Raw genomic sequence first — 22,791 nt, forward strand, 5'->3', positions numbered from 1 at the left:
AAACTACATACATGTATAAATGTGTGCTTTTTTATTACTATTATTTCCTACCTACCTGTTCTGGCCTTTAAGTCGCTTTACCATTGTGGTGACTAACTGTGTGCAGTGCAGATGTGGGGAACCATCGCCGCCTCCTGGTAAAATCTGCAACTCCAACACAAGACATTTTACATCAGACATCTGAATTTCCTTTCCTTTTTCTTTCTTTATATCCATTAAAAACAAATTGTTTTACTATATGTTAAAATGTTAAAGTGAGACTTCTGAGCAAGTTGAAGAAATAGCTACACTACGTAAAAGTAAAGCAAAACAGTGGCTTTTATTTGGATATTTCTATTTTGAAAGAATAATAATAAAAAAATATATACTTTTTAAAATGAAAAAATTATTTATTTACAAACCTTTATTCAAACCCTGTAAAATGGTCATAAAATGACCAGAAACACATAAAGAATTACAGTTCTGTGAAACAGAACCTTTTCTCACTGTCCTGTCCTTTCATTTGATTTGATTTTTATAATAAAAGGGAAGACTATTAAAATATCATCTGCTTAAGCTCACTGCTCCAATCAACTTTATTGATGACAGGTGACAGTAGTATTTATCATACCAAACAGCTAAGAGGAGAACGATTATTGCACTTACACTCATCAAAATGTGATTTTTGCATGATGTCAATAGTACTGCTTGTCAGATGGATCTGTAAGTGCTGTACTTTGTTTGAATGTTAACTACATGCATGTGACCAACGAGGATTAAAGCAGGTTAAAGTACACTGACTATCCTCTGACACTGACAGTGCATGCACGATATATTTTCGTGAACATAATACAAATGTATCAACAACCTACGTGCAATGGACATTGCCTCTGGGTCTGGAAACTGAAGCGAAGGTGAAAAATCTGCATTCTTTTTAATGGCCAGCAGGTGGCGACTCCTTCGGTTATAAATAGAAGAATGTAAAGAAATTTCTGAAGAAAAGGACGTCGACAAACCTCATAGGTTGCTAGCATGAAGTCTTACGGAAGTCTGTTTTGTAAAATAAAGCCCTGTAAATAGGAGTTTGTTTTAATATGGGACTCTTGTTTGATTGACAAGTTGCTACCTTATGAGCACAAAGTGTTGCTTGTTTCTTAGGCCTCGATTATACTGCGTCGCGGGCACGGACATGGACAGCTGGAGACCTGGCGGCCGAGTAGTCATTCCCGGTATACTTCTCTGAAGTCTGCTTGAAGTCCGCTGTGTGGAGTGCATGCGCAGTTGGAGCACTGTCATGTTAAATTCGACAGTAAGTTAGACAGCTGAAACTCTCAGCTTGAGACAACAGGACTTCACGAGCCAACAGGTGACAACAATCCTTTGTATACAGCATATTGCAGGTACATCACACGAAAAAAAGGGCAACAAAAATGGTTACAGCACATTACATGTGACCACAATCATACATAAATTAAATACAAAGTTTCTTTTCTTTCAAAATTACAAAAGTGCACAAACAGAAAAAAAGAGAGAGAAAAGGAATGTGCTCACTAAGGTATAGTACATTAGACGCAACACCTAACCTGACACGGCTCTCCTCTGGCTTCATTGTAAAAAGCATTTCTTTTAACCACAAATCACACTGACAGATGCACATACAAAGTCAATTTTCCATGCATGCAATACTAATGTTTTTTTTAATAACCACAAACAAAAAGCGTATTTTCTCCTTGCTTGTTTGCAAAAGATAAGCAGCTTGTTGCATGAAGAAAAATTATCAGAGGTTTCAGAGAAATGTGCATAAAGTTTAAAGCACAATCAAAACGTGAGTTAAATTAGAGTGGATAAACATTTATTACAAACACTGTTTCAGATACTTCCATAATACAAGGAAGGGTTCACTGAAGGGTTTAAGTGGAAACTCATCATTTCAGCAACACAGCTTAATGAAACATTCAGATTATTCTTTCCTTGAAACATTCAAGGAAAGAATAATCAGTACAATTTGAAAAGTTTATTTAAACAGAAGTTAAAGTACTTATTCATGCATAACATAATTTTGTTGTCATTGTTGCTATTATTAGATTAATCTTACACTTATTTTATTGTCCTGGCATCTTTCTTTTTCTGGCAAAAGAATTAATCTCACAATATGAGCGCAGGCAGGTGGATTGAGAGTCTGTAACCATAAATCGATACAAAAAGAAGAAGTGATAGAGTTATTTACTGTATTATTCTATGTGTGCCATTAACACGATTTCAGTGATTCCTTTTTTAAATATCACAGTTATCATCATACAGACACTCTTCAGTAAGTATAATGTTATACCAACATCTGTCAGATAAACAGGAGTACTACAATATTTCCATTTGATGTGGTAGAGCAAAATTAAACCATATTACTGTAAATATAAACAACCATGCTGACCACTTGGCTTTCATATCCTTGTTATTTAGATTATTTATTAATTGGAAAATCTGGGTGTTTAGCACCCTCATTATGGTTTAAATTAAGAATTTAAACCATTTTGGCCTAAATTTTAGACAAAATGACAATGCTCAAAAAAATGAAGGGAACACTTGATCAACACAAAAGCCAGTTAAACTGGAGGGAAATCAAACAGATGTGAAAAGGTCTGGAGACCTTGTGGTATCTGTCACACGTGCTCAGTGTGAACGTGCTCTCATCTGTGCAGAGAACAGAGCACCAGGCTGCCAGGACCAGCCAGTTCTGGTGTTTTCTGGCAAATGCCAATCGAGCATGGTGTTGGGCTGTGAGCACAGCTCACAATAAAGGATGTCTGACCCTCATGCCACCCTCGCGGTGTTTGTTTTTGACAGAGTAATCAGAAACATGCAAGAGTACACTGCTGGAGGTCATTTTGTAGAGCTTTGGCAGGGCTTCTCCTGTTCCTCCTCTCACGATGGAGCAGATATTGGCCCTGCTGCGGGGCTGATGCCTTTCTACATTCTGTCCAGCTCTCCTCATGTAATGGCCCATTTCCTGGTGTCTCATCTTCACTCTTGAGACTGTGCTGAGAGACACAGCAAGATTTCTTGTGACTGCATGTAAGGATGTGCCATCCTGTGAGAGCTGATATACCTGTACAACCTGAATGTGCTGCAGCAGTGACAAGAACGCTGACAGCAAGCGACACGAGGAGGGATGGGGAGGGAGCGGTGATCTGCGGCCACCACCTGCTAAAACCATTCAGCTTTTTGGGGGGTTGTCTTGTTGTTGCCTCTCCAGCGCACCTGTCACTTTCATTCGCACCAAATCAGATGAAATGGATTCACAATGGTTTCTGTTTCCTAACTGGACCCGTTGATACCTCTGAAGTTTAACTGACTTTATGGAGTTTTTTCCAGCAACATATTAAATGAAAGTATTAGCATATGAAAATTAATTCAGCTGGGAAATAAAATTTACACAAGATATAATTTAATGAGAAACTTTGTTTAAAAAAAAAAAAAAAAAAGGTATGAAAAAGAAATCATTAAAAAACATAACTTTTGAGACTTTAGGATTATACTTCTCTGCAGAAGTCAGTCACCTTAAACTCTCTGGGGACTTCTCCACCCTTTTAAACTCTCCTCTGCAGCACTTTCACTTCTTATATTAACCCTTAATCTTTTGTTCAGTTTGTTGCAGTAAATGAAAGGCCTGCTGTGTCCATGCTGGGCCTCCTCCTCCTCTTCTGTCCTCCCTCTGAGAATGGGGAGCGGGAATGTGTGATGGGCCGGGTGTATGTAGGCCAGTGATAGGGCCTGCCTGTGCTGCTCTGTCTTTGGCTCAAAAAGTTCAAGTCATTATTCTCCTCCTGCTGCTATTCAGCTGAGGTCCCGTTAGCTCATTGTTATTCTTCCCGAGTGAGAGAGGGAGACAGAGAGAGGCTGATACAGAATGGGAGGCTGACTCTGGTTTCCAACGGCAGGGAGCTGTGTGTACTGGTGTTGGTGGTGGTTTTCTTGGCCAGTTTTGGCGGGCGTGAAGGCATGTCGGTAATCGGCTCAGTAATGAGGAAAGGTACTGAACGGTACTGAATATCTGACCCCGATTCCTGGGAGTAAAGGGAGGCAGCGAGGGGAGAGGGAGAAACTGTGAGAGAGAGCGAGGCGAAAAGAGAGAGGGGCATGTGAAAAGGGGTGGAGGGAAGCTGAGATTTAGTGCTCTGCTGGATGAAACAACCCCCCACTAACTAACGGAGAGGGAAAGTAGCCTAATAGGAAGAAAAGAGGGGGTGTAAAACTGTTCATTAAACACTCAAAGACGAGCAGGAAGCCTTTATCATTTCCCACAATGAGACCAGAAAAGGTATGTAACTTCTTTTTATGTAAGTAGCTGAATTATTTGTTACTGTTGTACAGACGGAGCTGAGAGATCAACAGGTAGCTGTTACTGGTGCTGGCAACAAAGTGCATTTTCTACTTTGGAAAGAAAAATATCCACTGTGCAACTGATTTGGGTATATTTGTGCTTAAAACTGAAAAGCGCTTGTGTAAATTCTTCTCTGCAAATAGGACACGCTGCATGTGTTTTAGTGATTCAAAAAAAGCTTCACCCGTCTGGCCTTTGATGTAGCTGTTGAAATGAGAGGAGATGGTGTGGAAGAAAAAGGTTAATTTAGCACTGGAGTGCTGCTTAATCTGCAGCATTAATGCATTAAGAGAACTCCCAGGAGTAAATGCATGACTGTCTTGCAGCATTTCACCGTAAAACAGAACAAAAGCTCTTCAAAACCGGTGAGTGCATTCCTGAAGTTTTGGTAATGGTATGAGGTTTGCGACTATAAAATGTTAGAAAATGCCAATCACAGTTTCTTAATGCTCAATTTTGTTCAAAACCCCAAATTTTGAAAAGAAAAGAAAAGCAGCCAATGATGCAGTTTTTCTTTTCTTTTTAAAAATTAACTCAACAAAATAGTTCCTGATCATTTTTCTGCTGTTTGACTACACCACTTTATTTATTTATTGCTTTAAGTGTTTGTATCCAAAGGAATTTAAAGAGGCTAAACCACATGAATGCACCTTCTGTATCAGTTCCCCAACCACCTGCAGACTTTTCCTGTTGCATCCTGAGACAAACAGCACTTTATTTGTTAGAACTAAAATCACCATGCTACAAAATGCACATGAAATGCTTTTGAAGAAGAATGTGCACAATTATAAAACCCTGCAAATTAAATTAAAAAGACAAAAAAAAAAAGTTTCCCACTTCTCTTGCACAGTCTTTCATCTTTCTCTTGCACAGCAACAGACTGCCCCCCACCCCCACCCCATCCCAACAAATTACAGTCCGCACCAGGGTGGCCTTAATGAGCAAGAGCCTGGAAATGTTTTCATTGTGTCATATACCATTAGTTGATCTGGGTCAGTGTTTTCTCTGTAATCTCACCATGATAACAAAGAGGGGCTGCACAGGAAAAAAAAAAAAAAAAGTGAGTGGAGTAACTCTTTTGCCATCAACTCTAGACTGGAAATCCTTTGACCCCCTGAGAAATCCCCCCTGTTGATGGTCCTCTCTGCCAAGGAAACATTGTTGTCACGTGTTTGTTCAGAGCTCTGACACCTGTGACTCAGACTGGAGGAGCTCATTGTTCTTTATCTGAACTGCTGTAACTGGTCCGGTGTGCAAATCTAGGAGAAATATTTGGTCTGTAGTGTTGCGAAGCGATAATGAAGAAACTGGCAGCTGGAACACAGGCGGGATCCATGTGAAAATAATACAGCTTCCCTCAGACGAAACCCAGGATGATCCTCCACACTTGTTGTGGTGCTGCAGTGGCCTTAAAAGTCCTGTCACTCACTTGAATCCCACACTTTCAATCCAAATGGAAAGATAACACTGAATGCTCTTTTTTCCATAATGGTTGAGTTTTGTAATTTTATGCTGCAGATTCAGGAGGTGTTCCAAATCCTGTGTAACACTTATCAGCTTGTATTTTATTCAGTGAATTCATCAATTAATGTAATCAGTATTGGCTGATATTGGCCTCATTGACTACAATCAGCCTATCAGGAAATAAGGTGACCTTTACTGATGCCAGTGGCGGATGTTTATCTCTTATGTCACATAGTAAGTTGGTGTGATGAAGAGCTTAAAGACTTAAAAATTGTTTTCTTAGATTCTTTGTCTGGTAAACGCTGGTACAGGACTTGATTACTGGCCAAACTGCTACTTTAACTATTGGTATGGGTCCATCTCTAAGTGGTTTGTCTATAAAGTTGGGTTACTCAGTTATACAAAACCTGAATATTCTAGTAAACATGGAGGTCTTGATTATTTAGCACGCTGTAGATTTACTGACATTTATTTATAAGTCTTTTTAATGATAAATGTTCCTTAACTTTATGATGCAATTTAATAAAAAAAAACAAAAACAAAAAAACCCAGAATGAAGACTGTGCACTAAACTAAACATGCCACAGCCTGGTGGGAAGTAAATTCAAGATTTTATGGAGGGGTAAAAAACACTGATTTGTAACTGAAACTTGAAAAAAATGTGATGAATTGCCCAGCTCTACTTTAGAAATCTAATAAAAAGGTGAGAAATGACAGTAGATATCTTTGCACTGCAGGCCTGAACTTTGGCCTGGCAGTGGTGCATGTGAGAGCAGAAATGACTCCAGTCAGATTGACCAATAAACGGTCTTTAACCTTCCAGACTTTAACTGCAAAGGTGGTCTGAACACCTCCTGCACCCTAAACTTAAACCAAAACCAAGCAGAGTATTTGCAGTAGTGTGAATGCATCTGAAGCACACTATTCTCTGATTCTTCTGACATTTTCTGCACTTCATTGAATGGGGTCTTTGAATTATTGTTTTTCTCTAATAATCAGCCCCCAAACCCAAATATGTTCAGCTTAGCATCATTATAGTCAATCATGAAAATAATTTTCTGACAGCGGATTAAATACAGTCTTTGACATTTCTTCTCCTCCTTGCAGGTAATGGTAAAAGTTCCTGGCTTTGTTCGTCGTCCTCGAGAGCGATTTTCATGAAATATGTGTGTTTTATCTTCATTTGTTCTCCTTCAGGACATTGGTGTCTTGTGTGAAGCTTAGAGAAGTCAGCAGCGGGACAAAAACACAACAGAATCATACACAGCGACAGCAGACACACAAGAGAAGTAAAAAAATGTCTCGAACTGAAGAGGTCAACAAGATGACTGAAAATGTCTACAAGGTAAAACTCTACTGTGTGTTTGGTTCGTCCTAATACAAATATATTTTTCATTCTTCATGAACACAATCACACACAGTGTAAAAACTTTATGAATTTGCATGTGTTACTGCCAACAGGGGATTCTGGACCATTTCAACCCCAGTCTGAAGAACTTTGTGACCATGGGGAAACACTATGAGAAAGCTCTGACAGGTTAGTGAAAAGACAAGGTGCCACTGGACTGGACTGAACTTTGATTTATCCTCGTAGCTCTGTATATGATCATTTTTCAGTTTTCTGCGACACTTGGTCTCTTCCTCAGGTGTGACTGTGGCTGCCAAAGGATACTTTGATGCTCTCGTGAAACTGGGAGAACTGGCGAGTGACAGTCAAGGCTCCAAAGAGCTTGGTGAGTGGGCGGCTGGTAGAGAGGCATCGGTTTGTGGAGAAAATCAACATGAATTGGCTTTAGAGCTAATGGAATTCACAGAGTTAATGTGGCAGCTGGTGAGAAGTGGGAAATAGTCTGTGAGTTCGCTGCATGTGCTGGGGAGCGAGGAGATGAAGACAAGAGGGGATGAGGAAATGTAAAGAGAGAGAAAGGCAGAGAACAGAGGGATGGGGAGAGAGTGGGGCCATTGTTGGGAGATTAACAACACCACATGATCTCATTGTAATGCTGAAAGCAGCGGGGGAGGCAGGCGAGATGTCGGAGGGCGAGATGCCAGCCACCGCATACTACAGCACTTTGTGACCGACAGAGGCACTCACAGCTGACCGCCACTTTGTGAATCAGAAACTGACTCAAAGCAGCAACTTTCAGCACATTTTACTGCTTTTTTGGTGGTGTTGTGTACATTTATATATTGTTATACTGTAAAGGGCTGTTATTAGTGCACAGATACGTCTGCAGAGGTTAAAGGTGTAACAAATAAAAGTGTTTTTCAGTCTAAGTAACTCAGTGTCTTCACTGCTGTGCTGCTCCTCACAGGAGACACACTGTTTCAGATGGCCGAGGTCCACAGACAGATTCAGGTGCAGCTGGAAGATGTGGTAAGAGAGGGCATCAGCATGCTCAAATAATGACGCTTTGATAGGCATGTGTTTCATTTATAGCAAGCATTTATTTGAAGTGAACCAAATATATTCAGGTGACCAGAAATTGAGCTTCGCATCAGAAAAAGACTGCATGTTGAAAAGCAGGCTGGCAGGCTTTGCTTTAATAACATTGCTGGTGGGTTGCTCCATAAGAAAACAATCCTATCTGAAAAAGACCCCCTCTCAGAATCAGCTGATTTTTTTTTTTTACATTATATTTTATATATTATATACAACGTGTGAACACCAGTGTTGTTTCTCCATGTCAAAGTGAAATGTCTCCATTACAAAAAGTTTGGACACAGAAGAAAAAGAGATGCGCCTGGTATCAAAATGTAGGTTAAAATGAGACCTTTCATATTATGTTATTGTTTTGACCAGCCACCTCTCCCATGTTTTGATATAACCCATGAAACTCTACCCAAAATGAAATTTCTGAAGTTTTCTCCAGTAAATGATCAAAAAGCAGATAAAAACATCCAGAGTTGCAATGCTTGTTTCTATTATTGTCATGGCTCAGCTAGCTGGTGGACTCAAACGCAGGAAGTTTATATGTTTATTTGCAACACAGATAATCAATAATGACACAACCTCAGATGGTGAGGTCTGAATCCATAGAACAGGTTAGTCTAGAAACGTCTGCAACACTCTCTCACTAAGTTAAGCTGTGGCACACAGATGTGCTCATCACCTCCAGGTGTGCTGAGCAGGAGAGTGGGAACCCAGGAGGACCCGCCCACTGAAACACAAAGGCATGGTTATAAGACACACACACACACACACACACACACACACACACACACACACACACACACACACACACACACACACACACACAGACAGGCGAGAGAAAGAGAGAGCAACAAGAAAAAGAGAAAGATGGTGGACCATGACAATTACTGACAATTACTCTTCATCGTGGACATTAAATAACTAACTTTGTCATATATTACAGTTTTTATAGCAAAACTGTAATATATGCCAAAGTTAGTTATAAAAATAAATCTTTCCAAATAAAATCAAGATTTTGGCTTTTTGGCCTGGGTCTATTTCATGTACACATGTAGTTATGAAGGATATAAAAAAGTAGAAAAATAAAAAGAATTAAAAAACTAAAACGAACAGACTTCGAGGGACGGTAATTTACAAAATATTCCCAGAATGAAGATAAAATTTTGTGCGGCTTCATTAAAAATGTTAAAGTTTCTCTGATTCTGAGGGGGGCAGTGTTGAGGCCCTGAATAATTTTTCATGGAATGATATTTTGGTGGCTGTTACCAGCTACTGAAGCGTCAGTGCACCTGATTTTAAATGGTTTATAAGTTTTATTTCATCAACAGTTAAAGCTGTTTCACTCCGAGCTGCTCGCCCAGTTGGAGCAGAAGCTGGAGCTGGACATCAAATACCTCACAGTAAGTCCACACACTGACTTAGGTGATCTTACACTGAGGATATTTAAAGTGAATTTAATTAAAATGCACTCATTCTACTTTCAGGATAAGTGTGGGTTTAAGATTTTAAGATTTTTTATTTTTTTTTGCTTTTAATTGAAATAGAAAGTAAAGATATATGGAAAGAAAGAAAAAGCAGTGATATGTTGCAACAAAGGTGTTGGAAATCTCAATAAAATAAAGTAGAATGAGTGAGTTTTGTTAAATCTGTACTTAAATGTAAAATGCAACTTCAATTAAATCCTGCATCTGAGTTTCTGAATCTGCTTTCCTCAGGCCACCCTCAAAAAGTATCAGAGTGAGCGAAGGTCTAAAACCGAGTCAATCGAGCGCTGTCAGTCCCAGCTGAAGAAACTCCGTAGAAAGAGTCAAGGCACCCGTCACCCCAACAAATATGGTGACAGAGAGATGCAGGTAACAGAGGTGTAACGTCTCAGTTACATGGCATTCACTAATGTTAAAAAATGAGTGAAAAAAAGACTGTGGCCGCTTTCGTTTGATAAATCCTTCTTCTAAACATCACACTCAGCATTACAGCAGATTAAAAAGGAGAGTTGTGTGAGCGTTTGTGTGACAAATAGGCCAGTGTGAATAAGATTTAAAAACAATCTGTTTCAGCTGATTTTTCAGAAAACAAGTAACAAGGAAAATATCAATGATATAAGAGGGTCAGCAGATTTGCCACAAGAAGGAAGAAAATGGGAAATGAAAGGGCAAAAATACATAAGAAGGAAAGGTCACTGAGCAAAGGACGCTGTTTTATCATTTAGATTGTGTTATCATTGGGCAGCAGACAGGATATGATGTAAGATACTCCTTTGGCCTCTGGGTTATTCCCGTCTTTACAATGTGCATTAAAGGTCACATTATGATTTAACAGTGTGTGAGTGATGATAAATGCAGGTGTGCATTTACGAATGTTCAGCTTTGCAGGTTTGAAATTTTGGGCTTTTCCTTCAGTTTGTGGAGCTGATGAGCCGTCGCCAAGGTGAACTGGACACGCTGGTGGCCGCAGGGTACAGGTCCGCTCTCACGGAGGAGAGGAGACGCTACTGCTTCCTGGTGGACAGACAGTGCTGTGTCACCAAACTGCTCATTAACTACCACTCCAAGGTGATAGGTTCACATTTATTTGTCATCTGTTTCAAGTTTCCTTTCATCAAATCCAATGAAACTCCAGAAATAATAATTTGATACTAACAACCCTGTGTGTGTAATCAGTTTGATAGCGCTTACACTGATCAAGCAGAACATTATGACCACCTGCCTAATATTGTGATGGTCCCCCTTTTACTGCCAAAAGAGCCCTGACCTGTCGAGGCATGGACTCCACTAGACCCCTGAAGGTGTCCTGTGGTATCTGCACCAGGATGTTTGCAACAGATCCTTTAAGTCCTGTAAGCTGCGAGGTGGGGCATCCATGGATTGGATTTGTTTGTCCAACACATCCCACAGATGCTCAATTGGATTAAGATCTGGGGAATTTGGAGGCCAAGTCAACACCTCAAACTCGTTGTTGTGCTCCTCAAACCATTCCTGAAATGTTTTTGCTTTGTGGCAGGGAGCATTATCCTGCTGAAAGAGGCCACAGTCATCAGGGAATAATCTTTCCATGAAATGATGTACATGGTCTGCAGCAATGCTTAGGCAGGTGGTACGTGTCAAAGTAAGATCCGCGTGGATAGCAGAACTATGCCCAAAGCATCACACTGCCTTCTTCCCTTAGTGCATCCTGGTGACAGGTGTTCCCCCGGTAAGTGACGCACACGCACCCGGCCATCCACATGATGTAAAAGAAAGCGTGATTCTTCAGATCAGGCCACTTTCTTCCATTGCTCCGTGGTCCAGTTCTGATGCTCACATGCCCATTGTTAGCGCTTTCTGTGGTGGACAGGGGTGAAGCATGGGCACCCTGAATGGTTGGCAGCTATGAAGTCCCATACAGATTCAACTGTGTTATACTGCTGGTTTTATCAGAACCAGCATTAACTCTTTTTTTGGCAATTTGAGCTACAGTAGCTCATTCGTTGGATCAGACCACATGGGTCAGCCTTCGTACCCCATGTGCAGCAATGAGCCTCATTACCCTGTCGCTAGTTCACCACCATTCCTTCCCTGGACCCCTTCTGATAGATACTGACCACTGCAGACCGGGAACACCCCACAGGAGCTGCAGTTTGGAGATGCTCTGACCCAGTCATCTAGCCATCACAATATGGCCCTTTGTTAAACTCGCTTAAATCCTTATGCTCACTCATTTTTCTTCCTCTAACACATCAACTTTGAGGACAAAATGTTCACTTGCTCCCTGATATATCCCACCCTCTAACAGGTGCAATGATGAAGAGATAATCAGTGTTATTCACTTCACCAGTAAGGGGTCATAATGTTATGTCTGTTCAATGAACTTCACTATGCTATACATCTTCACTGTTGCAAAAAAGCACATACATTAAGTCAGCAGAGAATTTCTATCATTGAAATAAACAATAAATTACGCAGCAAATATTCACTAGATCCCAAAATATGTATTAATGCTCAATCCTATTTGATTAACTAACCCTGCATGTTGTTTTAGGAATTATTTTAAAAATGAAACTGTATATCTGTAGCTCATTTTTGAAGAAGCAGGAAGGAAGCAATATTTATAAAAGTTGGCAGGAAAAAAAAAACAGTAAGAAAATATAAAAATTAAACCCATCTTATCCTTTTTTTTTCTGCTAATCCAGGTGAGAGAGCTTCTGTCTCAGAAGCTGTCGTCTTGGCAGCAGTCGTGTTCTCAGCCAACAAAGCTCCCGGAGCGCGCCCTGAACCTGCTGCGTCACACTGCGCCTCAAAGTCCAGGGGCTGCTGGGATAGCTGAGGTCCTTCGTCACACCAAGCTCGGCACCGCTCAGCCCGAGCAGGTCAGATCATGTTTTACTGTACCCGGTCTGTTGTATACTTAAAAATTTTACATTTTTCAAAAGACCACAATCTCAGCTATACTGTGGTTAATGTGAATATCTTTGAAAACACCAGTGGATACACTTAGATATTATATTATTTATGGGAGTTTTGGCAAGTCCTAGCTGTAAAGGTGTGAGTTGAATCTCAAGTTAACCCTACAAGCTTATTTGTACAGACCTCACTGTGCCTAGCAATCATCCTCTGCCCTTAAGAAATAAGAAATATAAGCTTGTGTTGTGTCTTCTTAGTTAGATCCATAAGTTTTTGGACAACAATAACCCCTTCACAACTCTAGCCAAGTCAGTAACACTCTCGAGGAGGTATAGTAGGTGCATTGTTGTCAGGGTCCACAGTCAAGAGACGCTTTCATGAATGGAGGTATGGAGGGTTTGCAACAAGCTGCAAACCATGAGTTACACTCAAGAACAGGAAGGCCAGATTAGATTTTGCCAGGATCAAAAGAGTCTGCACAGGTCTTAAAAAAATTATTTGGACACAGAATGGTGGGAAGAGAAAAGCATGGAGAAGGAGAGAAATCCGTAACATACTGCATTCACATTATCTGTAAAACATGGTGGGGGCAGTGTAATGGCTGGGCATGTATGGCTGCCAGTAGATCCAGGTCAGTGGCCTTTATTGATGATGTGACTGCTCGTAGAATCAGCAGGATGAATACTGCAAAAGCAACTCGAGTTTCTCAAGGCAAAGAAATATTCTTCAACGGCAAAGTCAGACACCTGATCTCAACCCAGCAGAGCAGCTTTTCACTTACTGAAGGCAAAACTGAGGGAAGAGAGACCCACAAAGAAGTAGCAATTAAAGATGGCTGCCGTAAAGTCACGGGCTGGCTGGGGTGGCTGGAGCTCAGGAGGTCGAGGTGGTCACCTACTAATTGGAAGGTTGGCAGTTTGATCCCTGGCTGTTTCAGTATGCATACCAAAGCATCCTTGGGCAAGGTACTGAACCCCAAGTTGCTCACCGATGCAACCGTCGAAATATGTTAGATGTGTTAGATGGAAAGCACTGTAGCATAGAAAGAAGTGGATGGGTGAATGAGGCATGTTGTGTAAAGTTCTTTGAGTGTGTTACCATTTAAAGTTCTGGCAGAGGATCTCAAGGGAGGAAACACAGCATTTGGTGATGTCCGTGGGTTCTAGACTTCAGATAGATGTTTACTGCAAAGGATAAATATAGCTGTAAATCCTAAATAATGAATGCAATATTTTGTTGAACCCCTCAAATTAAATCTGAAAGTCTGCACTTCAATCACATATTGATTGTTTGATTTAAACAGTGACAAAATTACAAAGCATGTATTGTTGACCAAAAACCTGTGAACCCAGCTGTACGTTTGATGTATGCGCCGTGGGTTTGGGCATAGTGAACCTGCTTGGTCTTTTGTTGTGAATAATCAGGCAACAACTATATGAAAATACAGAATTTTACCTTTCAGGTTCAACCAAAAGCAAATCTTATCTTAAATAACTTGCAGAGTTGTTTTAAGTCTCTTTTTTGACTACATCTTGACTAATTTTAAAAGTAAAATCTTTGCACATTTTGTGACTCGAGGTATCTGGAGTTGTTTCTGCACTTTCCTGTCATTTTAAATAGATATAAAGTTCTTCCAAGTCAAGCGGCCGTGGTCATAATCAAGTTACAGTAAAAGTCACTAAATTTAGAACAGGTCTGATTTATTTCTAAATCATGTGACTCTGGTTCTAGAACATTTAGTAGCTCATAGTTTAATGAGTCACTGACAACATTAGAGTTTTAACAGTGGCCCATGTTTTCTGGTAGTTACTGTGATCTTCTCTTGATTTTCAGAGGCTCTCTGTTCAAGAAGTCCCTCCTCTGTTAAACGGAGACTCCAGTCGCTCCCAGCAGCAGCGCTCGCTCCCCTCCTCCACCCAGAGTGACACATGTCCTTCTCAGGCCACGCCCCAGACTTTCCTCACTGCTTCCTCCACCAGAGGAGCTGCTGGAGGTTCATCACAGGGAGCATCTCCTCAGCACAGCAGCACACCAGTCAGTGCTTCAGCCAGCCCACTCCCTGATAGCAGCGCCAGTGGCAGCGCCAGCCCGGCTCCATCCACTCCCACCACCACATCCAGCAGCTCGGCCCAGCAGAGCTCGCTTCTCTTGGCCACAAACACGTCCAACCTGTCCCCAAGCCTCATCCCCTCCACTGTGATGTCACTCAGCCAGATCTCCCCAGCAGGCAGCTCCTCACAGGGCGTGACCCTCCCTATCCCTCACAGTGCACCTCACAGTCCTCCTCTGCCGCACAGCGCTCCTCTCTCCAGGGCCATGACTCCGGTGCAGCTGCTGCACCAGCAGGTGGAACCAGGAGGGAGCAACACTTTATCTCCGTCACATAATCCCTGGCTGCTGAAGACCTCAGAGATGAGCGCTACTGCAACGCTTCCACTGCCAAGGAGACCTGTCAGTGAAATGAGGCTGGGTGGCTTTCAGGGTGAGATATGACCCAGCACACATGTTGTTTCTTTTGGGTGTCCTCGTCCCAGCACTCACTCCTCATTCTTCATTTTGTTGCTCCACCTAGGCTCCAGTCTTCCCAGGATGCTGCCTTTATCTGCACCTTCACATGTGGAAGCCATGTTTGCTCACACACCTGGCACATCAGATGGTGGCGGAGGAAGCACAGTGGGAGGGGCTTGCTTACTGCACTTCCTGCCTGGTGACAATATCACTTTGCTTATCTCTGAGCCCAGAGATGGGTGGCACTACGGTCAAAATGAACGAACTGGACGGTATGGCTGATAATTTTTTCCATCCTGATTCATATCTTGAAGGCACCTTTTAGCCTTTAACATCATTATTATGCTCAAAATAAAAAGGACTTTGTTAAATACATCAGATAAGGCTTTATAATATTGTTTCCAGCTGATAAAACAAAACAAAGCAAGCACATGATGGTTCTTTTATTCATTTAGTTTCCTAATACAAATTAGAGCTCCACCACCTGGAATTACCATACCTGTGACTACCAGTGACTATGTAGGCTCTACCAGCCCTAATGCCCATAACTGCATTCAAATGCTGGAACCACTGGATTCCTAAAGCACCTAAAACCCCAGATGGAGATAATGGGTATCATGATGGTGGTTACCAACTTTCGCTGTTGAGTCAGGCCTTTCAGGCTCTGAGCGTTCTCACATGCGGAAAAAAAGGGGCGTTTCAGACCTCATATGATTCTCAGAAAATGATCCCTATGAGTGCCGCCCACTCCAATCAGAGACGTTATCAGATGATGATAATAAAATGGAGATAGAAATCTATAAAGAACATAAAAAATATAATACTAAAAGCAACACGGTGGCAGATAAAATATGAGATTAATGTTGCAACAAATTGTTAATCTTGGGATTTAGCGCACAGAGCTGTAAAATAAATATTTTAATTCTAGTTAATTATTATATTGCTGAGTGCACTCTCTGTGCTGCTGTTCATTTCTAACATGATGGTGGCACATTAGAGCTCTGAAACTTTAAACTTGATACATTTAAACATTAAAAGTTACTGTACCACAGCCTAATAAATGAGATGTGGAAATTGCTTTAGTTTGTCAGCAGATCAAAAGTGAAATTAATTTTACTGACTGAACCGGTGTTCTTGGTACATGTTCTGTGATCTGGTAGCTGCAATTCCAGCAGTGCATAAGAAATTTAGCACCAGATTAGAATCAGGTATAATAATATTTAGACATTTTCTGCATCTTCCGCTAACATCATGCTCCTTTCTTGATTCTAGATGTATGAAAGCTTCTCTCTGGCACCAAATTATACACTTACTTTACAAAGTTTTCTTCACACAGTCTCTGACTTGTCTCGCTACTTTATATTTTGACTTTATTTATTCAACATGTGAAATTTTCCTTCACAGGAAAGGCTGGTTCCCTTTTTCTTACACTCAGCCACATCACAACAAGATAGATCTCCTCGAAAGGTAAGAGAACAAACAATGAGTACTGAAATCTGCTTAGAAGGTTAAGACCTTTGACATTATTAATGACGCTTCTTAACATCCCCTTAGTTGTTTTGGTGGAGTCATTTTGATGTTGAACCTTATATGACACTCTTCCCGCTCTCATCCATTTATTCTCAATAAGTAAAACACATTTCATGCCATTACAATAATTCTGTCTGCCTTTCACTGTTCCCGCTGCCCTCTCCCAACTCCCTCGCTTTCCAACAGCAACAGAGTTGTTGATGAATTCACACAAAAATCAACATTTGCCTACTCTCATTGTGTTTTCTTTATCTTTTTTCCACTGTGTATTCTTTCCTCTCTGTCTGTGACCTTCCCTGCAGCTCGCTCTTCTTATCTAGAGCTAACAGCACCAGTACTGGACAACTTGACAAACTGGGGTCTCCGGGTCACCAAGCCCTCACCCCTGAGTCGGAGGAGGAGCACTCCCTTCCGCCCCAGAGGGTCAGCACCTTCCGCCCGCGCCCGTACAGCATGGCCGACAGCAACAAGGTCGGAAACACAAAACCTGTGGGAGGAGGTCAAGGGTTAGAGTGAATGCATCCTCACAAATGACCCTGACTGTTAAAGGAAGCGATACAGCTGCTGTGTAATAATTCGGTACAAATAGTGACCCATGTCTTTCCTGCTTTACAGATCACCTCGGAGTTGGCCTCTCCACCACCTTCACCAACCAGGTAACGTTATAGCAACTCACAGGTGCTAATTAAAGGGCAATCCAACATTTTTATTTGTCAAAGTCAATTCACTAAAAATTCATTCAAATTACACAGCCTGTAATGATTGTATTGTCTCTGAATGGGCTTAGTTAAAATGTTTGAATAACACAATTCTTGTTCTGCTGAAACTGAGTGTCACTTTTGACACTGTCAATCATGATTCAATCTCTGAGAGTTTAGGACATTGTTTAAGAGTCAAGGGTTTGGCCCTAAAAGAGTTTAAATCTTATATTAGACACATGATGTTCTCATTGTAAAAATGCTCCTCTGCATCAGGAATTAGAACATATGGAGTCCCACAAGGATCTATTTGGGGGCCTGTTCTTTCTTCCTGGTGCATGCTCCCGCTAGGTCAAATTACTCGTGAATGTCTTTTTATTGCTATGCAGATGGCTTACAATTGTATTTTCCTCTGAATCTTGGAAATCACTGCTCCATACAAAGGCTCAATGAGTGCATCTCAGATATAGAATGATGGATGTACCATAAATTCTCCAAGACTAAAATCTTTTCTAAATGCATCAGATTTAGAGATCGGTATACATGCCTTTGTTACATGCAGAATGGACTACTGTAGTGCACTGCATACTACAGTTAGTAAATCATCTCTCACATTACTCTAGTGTTAGCAGCCTTGCATAGAATCCAGTATAAAGTGGCACTGTTTGTATTTAGAGCCTTAAATGGTCTTGCACCTGCATATGCTGCATTCATATACTTTCTCAAGATCCTTAAGATCTGTATTGCAATTACTCATGATCATTTCTGTCATATCAAGTATCTCTCAAACAACCTCAGCTGCGACTGTTTTTAAATTGAAGCTGAAGGCATATCTTTTTTGTAAAGTATTCAGCAACTGCTCACATCATGAGCATGATGGTAAGAGTGGTAATTTTGGGCTTTTAATTATTTCTTTGATCTGTTCTTTTTCCAGGGCAGAATGATTGTACAGCATACATATTTAATGACGTTAAAAAAAAACAAGAATTAGGTGCACACATTTGGATTTATTTTGTTTTTTCTCCAATCCACACAGGGTCAAAGTATTTATGCAGGCTCAAATTTATATATAAACTCACTTAAATATTTTAGTAAGTGGTGCTGAAGGTTCTCCAGTGTCTTTTAATTTGACAAAGCCAAAGCCTATTAACTTCACTTTAGTCATCATGATTGACTACAACTGTTTCTCTTTGCCAACATATAAAGGATTTGTTTGACAGCACTCATTGGATTGACCAGTACTCAGAACAATGGGAAAGCCCAAGGAACTCAGTGAAAATCTAAGGAGAATTGTAGATTTACACAAGTCGGGAAGGTCTCTTAGAACCATTTCTAAACAACTACACATTCCAGGATCATCATTTCAAACAATTGTATGTAAACACAAGTTTTTTGGATGTGTCACCACTCTGCCGAGGTCTGGAAGGAGACCCATCTGTGACCCTCGGATGAGAGGAAATTGGTTAGGAACAACTCAGGAACCACCAAGGCTCAAGGTGGCCATGAAATGGAAACTGCTGGAACATCAGTGTCACTGTCCACAGTGAAGCAGGCTTTACGCTGCCATAGACTGAGAGCAAGAAAGAAAGAAAGAAGCCCTGCTCTAAAATCAACACCTTCAAGCTTGACTAAAATTTGCAGCTGCCCACATGGACAAGCCAAATGCCTTCTGGAGAAAAGTTTCATTGTGAGACCAGACAAAGATTGAGTTATTGACAAAAGGTATGTTTGGAGGAATAAAGGTGAGGCTTTCAAACCTAAGAACACTGTACCAACTGTCAAGCATGGTTGTGGTAGCATCAGGCTCTGGAGCTGTTTTGCTGTCAGTGGTACTGGTACATTGCACAAAGTGGATGAAATAATGAAGTAGGAGGACTACCTCCAAATTCTTCAACTTCACCTCAAATGAACAGCTAGATGACTGAAACTTGTTGGGTGTTCCAGCAAGACAATGATCCCAAACACATCAAAACTTGGACTCGATAAAGCAGGCTAACATTAAGCTTCTGGAATGGTTAACCCAAAGCTCCGCCCTCAGGCCTATTGAAAATTTGTGGACTATACTTAAAAGCCAGGAAACCAACCAATTGAAATGAACTTCACCAGTTCTGCTAAAAAGAGTGGTCAAATATCCAGACAGAAGTATGCCAGAAAATCGTTGACGGCTACCAAAAACATCTGGTTCAAGTGTAACTTGCTAAGGGACATTTAACAAATATCAGTGGGGGTGATGTATATATTTGAACCCATATGTATAATTTCATAAAAGTACAGTTCTAATTGCCCATGTAATCACTAGTTTTTGTTAAGTAATACATTTATCATTTCCTCCTTTCAGGCCCAATCCATTTGCACATGTCCGACTCAGAAAAACTGTCACCAACGATCGCTCAGCTCCCATCATTGAGTGAGCCTTGTAGTCCCGCTGTCGCCGCCGCAGCAGCAGCAGCAGCAGCAGCAGCAGCTGTCCATCATCCTCAGGTTGAATCCTGGAAAGAAGCACACTGACTTATGTTGATGTTCTATTTTTAAATTTAATCAAATACCATGGTGTGTTTCGTGTATAAAGGCTGTTATAAATATGATTGCAGTCCACTGGATTTGGAGGTTGCTGGGGGTAGGGGACAATTTAAGAAACTGCTTTAGCGTAGGCTTTAATATAAAATCTAGGCTAGTTTAGATGTTTAGTTTCATGTTTGTTACACTGTATCCTCTTCGTCCAGAATAACTAACATGTTATAGTTTGCCTCCTGAAAGGAGGTGTTTCTTTTACTGTTTTAAAGTGCTTTTTTTCACTTTTTGTTATTTTTGTGCCATATTCAGAGACGTTTTCTGTGTTCAGCTAATTTAGGGGCTGGATCCTAATATCAGGTTGTGCACACTGCCTATGAAGTGTTATGGGAAGAGGACAGGCTCCTTCTCTACTACAGTATTATATTTCTTAGAAAAACTGCCAGATCTGGTGCATTTTCTTGGTTCCAGTTAAGGTGAGCGTTTAAATTTTTTTTTCCTTTTTATTTTAACACAACGATTGGATGAGCTACGTGACATAATAATGAAACTGGCACCCTGACTTATATTTGTGCCACTTTTAGTTTCTGGAATTGAGAGATGTTTGAATGCACAAGTCTGTCAGATATATTCTTCTGTGCCGGTTAACACCATTCATTCTGCATCTGTAAAGTTACACATTATCATTTGTGAGTAGATGACTCAAAAAAAATGCATTCTGCTTTAAATTTGATTTTCCAGAGTTGATCAATTCCATCTACTCACTGAGTGAAATAATCAAAATTGTCCTTTTTTTTTTTTTAAATACACAGCAACTATGACAACACAAATAAAACTTCATAAACTGTAAAAGTTGGTAGTTGAATGTTTGGATAGTGGTATCACAGAAAGAAGTGTTTTCTTAGAAAGTAGCATGTCATGGAGGGTTCAAAGTTTTAAGAATGAAAGATCTGCGTGCTCAGTTTTTGGATTTGATGTCGTCTTGATTTCTTTTCAGTCCCAAATCTGAAGCTACTCACCAGCTAGGCTGCTTAATTGTAGTTGTATGTCTATCAGTCAGACTAAGCAGAATCTTAAAGAGAAGTATGAATGCCAAGACAGATGATACGATTAGGTTTTTATTGGGGAATTGTATCTATGGAAGTGATGAAGAAAGCATACAGAAAGTTGACCGACGTTTGAGCAAGTGTTCGTGGTAATCTACAGACATCCAAAGTAATTTTCTGTAGCTCTGTACTCTTTGTTGCCTCTAGCAAAGTGAAATCTGTGCAAACTGAAGTGGTTCATGTTCCTGTTTTAACCGCCTTGAGTTGCTTTGATGTTTTAGCACCTTAAAGATTCATGATATCATCTATAAAGCTTGTAGAAAATCATTTCTATCAGCATATATTGTAATTACTTTGTGTAGCATTGCATCACTAATAAAGATGACAGAAAAATGCTTTTAATGCCTGTATATAGTGCAAAAAATGTGTGAAGGTATGACTTTTAAATTTTATCTTTAGTAGAACATTTGGACTTTGTGGTAATACAGAGTGAACATCTGATGCTGGAAACTGCTGCTGGTAGTGAAATTCAGTCTCCAGCTCAGAGTAACTTACACAGAATGAGATACTGTCATTATAGCTTGCATAGGCCTGAATGTGAGGTTAGATACACTGTATCACTAATTCATGTAGAATTTAATCTTTAAAAAAAACAACATATTTAGCCATAGTGAAACCCGGACTGCATTTAGTCACAAATACATTCAAAGCAAGAAGTCTGTTGTAAGAAATGCATATGAGATTAAACTGATTCAAAATATGAATGTTGCAAAAATAATATAATATGAACAGATAACGTTCTTGGTGTGAATTTGTTTTAAGAAAATGTAAACGTATACAGTGTGCACTATGGCCACTTTGTTAGGTATACCTGTTCAACTGCTCATTAGTGAAAATATCTAATCAGCCAATCACATTACAACAACTCACTACATTTAGACATGTAGACATGGTCAAGATGACCTGCTGAAATACAAAGTGAGCATCAGAATGGGGAAGAAAGGTGATTTCACTTCCATTGAATGTTGCATGGTTGGTGGTGACAGATGGGCTGAACTGAATATTTTAGAAACTGCTGATCTACTGGGATTTTCCCACGCAACCATCTCTAGGCTTTACTGGTCTGAAGAAGAAAAAAAAATATCCAATGAGCAGCAGCTCTCTGGACAAAAATGCCTTAATGCCAGAAATCAGAAGAGAATGGCCAGAGTGCTTCAAGCTGATGTGTGCAGAAGAGCATCTCTGAACGCACAACATACAAAACCTTGAAGCAGGTGGGCTACAGCAACAGAAGACCACACCGGGTGCCACTCCTGTCAGGAAAATGAGGTTACAGGTTACGGGCCCACTGAAAATCAGACAATAGAGGATTTGAAAAACGCTGTTCAGTTCGATAGCAACTGTGTGACGCAATCATGACCACATGGACCAAAATCTCTGGAGGAATGTTTCCAGCATCTCATTGAATCTGTGCTATGAAGAATTAAGGCAGTTCTGAGAATAAAAGGCTGTCCAACCAGGTACTAGCCAGGTGTACCCAATGAAGTGGTCAGTCAGTGTATTTGTTCCCCTGGACTTTAAAATCAAACCTAAACAACATAGCTGAGAGCTGTTCTGTCACAACTCAAGTAAACCCAAGTTCAGAAATCTGTTAAAAGTGAAATATTGTTAGATATCAGACACCACTTTATACACTGCTCAAAAAAAATAAAGGGAACACTCAAATAACACATCCTAGAGCTGAATGAATGAAATATTTTGAAATATTTTGAAAATACTTTGTTCTGTACAAAGTTGAATGTGCTGACAACAAAATCACACAAAAATCATCAATGGAAATCAAATTTATTAACCAATGGAGGCC

General features: G+C 40.4%; 1 protein-coding gene across 2 annotated transcripts; it reads left to right on the top strand.

Annotated features, from left to right (window-relative positions):
• Positions 1-1,309: 1,309 nt before the first annotated feature.
• Positions 1,310-21,648, top strand: LOC115794983 (brain-specific angiogenesis inhibitor 1-associated protein 2). 2 transcript variants are annotated; one of them, XM_030750712.1, is made up of 15 exons: positions 1,310-1,345; positions 7,019-7,166; positions 7,283-7,358; positions 7,468-7,554; positions 8,137-8,198; positions 9,584-9,655; positions 9,971-10,108; positions 10,655-10,807; positions 12,424-12,600; positions 14,468-15,116; positions 15,207-15,414; positions 16,547-16,609; positions 16,975-17,143; positions 17,288-17,328; positions 19,709-21,648. In XM_030750712.1, exons 2-15 carry the CDS (start codon positions 7,119-7,121, stop codon positions 19,779-19,781), a joined length of 2,016 nt encoding a protein of 671 aa, XP_030606572.1. In that variant the 5' UTR covers positions 1,310-1,345; positions 7,019-7,118; the 3' UTR covers positions 19,782-21,648. The 2 variants fall into 2 exon arrangements, with proteins under 2 accessions (XP_030606572.1, XP_030606571.1); XM_030750711.1 differs by lacking the exon at positions 1,310-1,345 and adding an exon at positions 3,852-4,294.
• The last annotated feature ends 1,143 nt before the right edge of the window (positions 21,649-22,791 follow it).

This window comes from Archocentrus centrarchus, chromosome 16 (genome assembly GCF_007364275.1).
Source record: "Archocentrus centrarchus isolate MPI-CPG fArcCen1 chromosome 16, fArcCen1, whole genome shotgun sequence".
Classification (NCBI taxonomy): domain Eukaryota; kingdom Metazoa; phylum Chordata; class Actinopteri; order Cichliformes; family Cichlidae; genus Archocentrus; species Archocentrus centrarchus.

Bases quoted from the DNA above. Each gene is read 5' to 3' on its own strand.
- LOC115794983 (XM_030750712.1), top strand. From the start codon at position 7,119: ATGTCTCGAACTGAAGAGGTCAACAAGATGACTGAAAATGTCTACAAG. The intron at 17,144-17,287 runs GTCGGAAACACA...CCTGCTTTACAG, and splicing joins GCATGGCCGACAGCAACAAG to ATCACCTCGGAGTTGGCCTC. The intron at 17,329-19,708 runs GTAACGTTATAG...TCCTCCTTTCAG, and splicing joins CCACCACCTTCACCAACCAG to GCCCAATCCATTTGCACATG.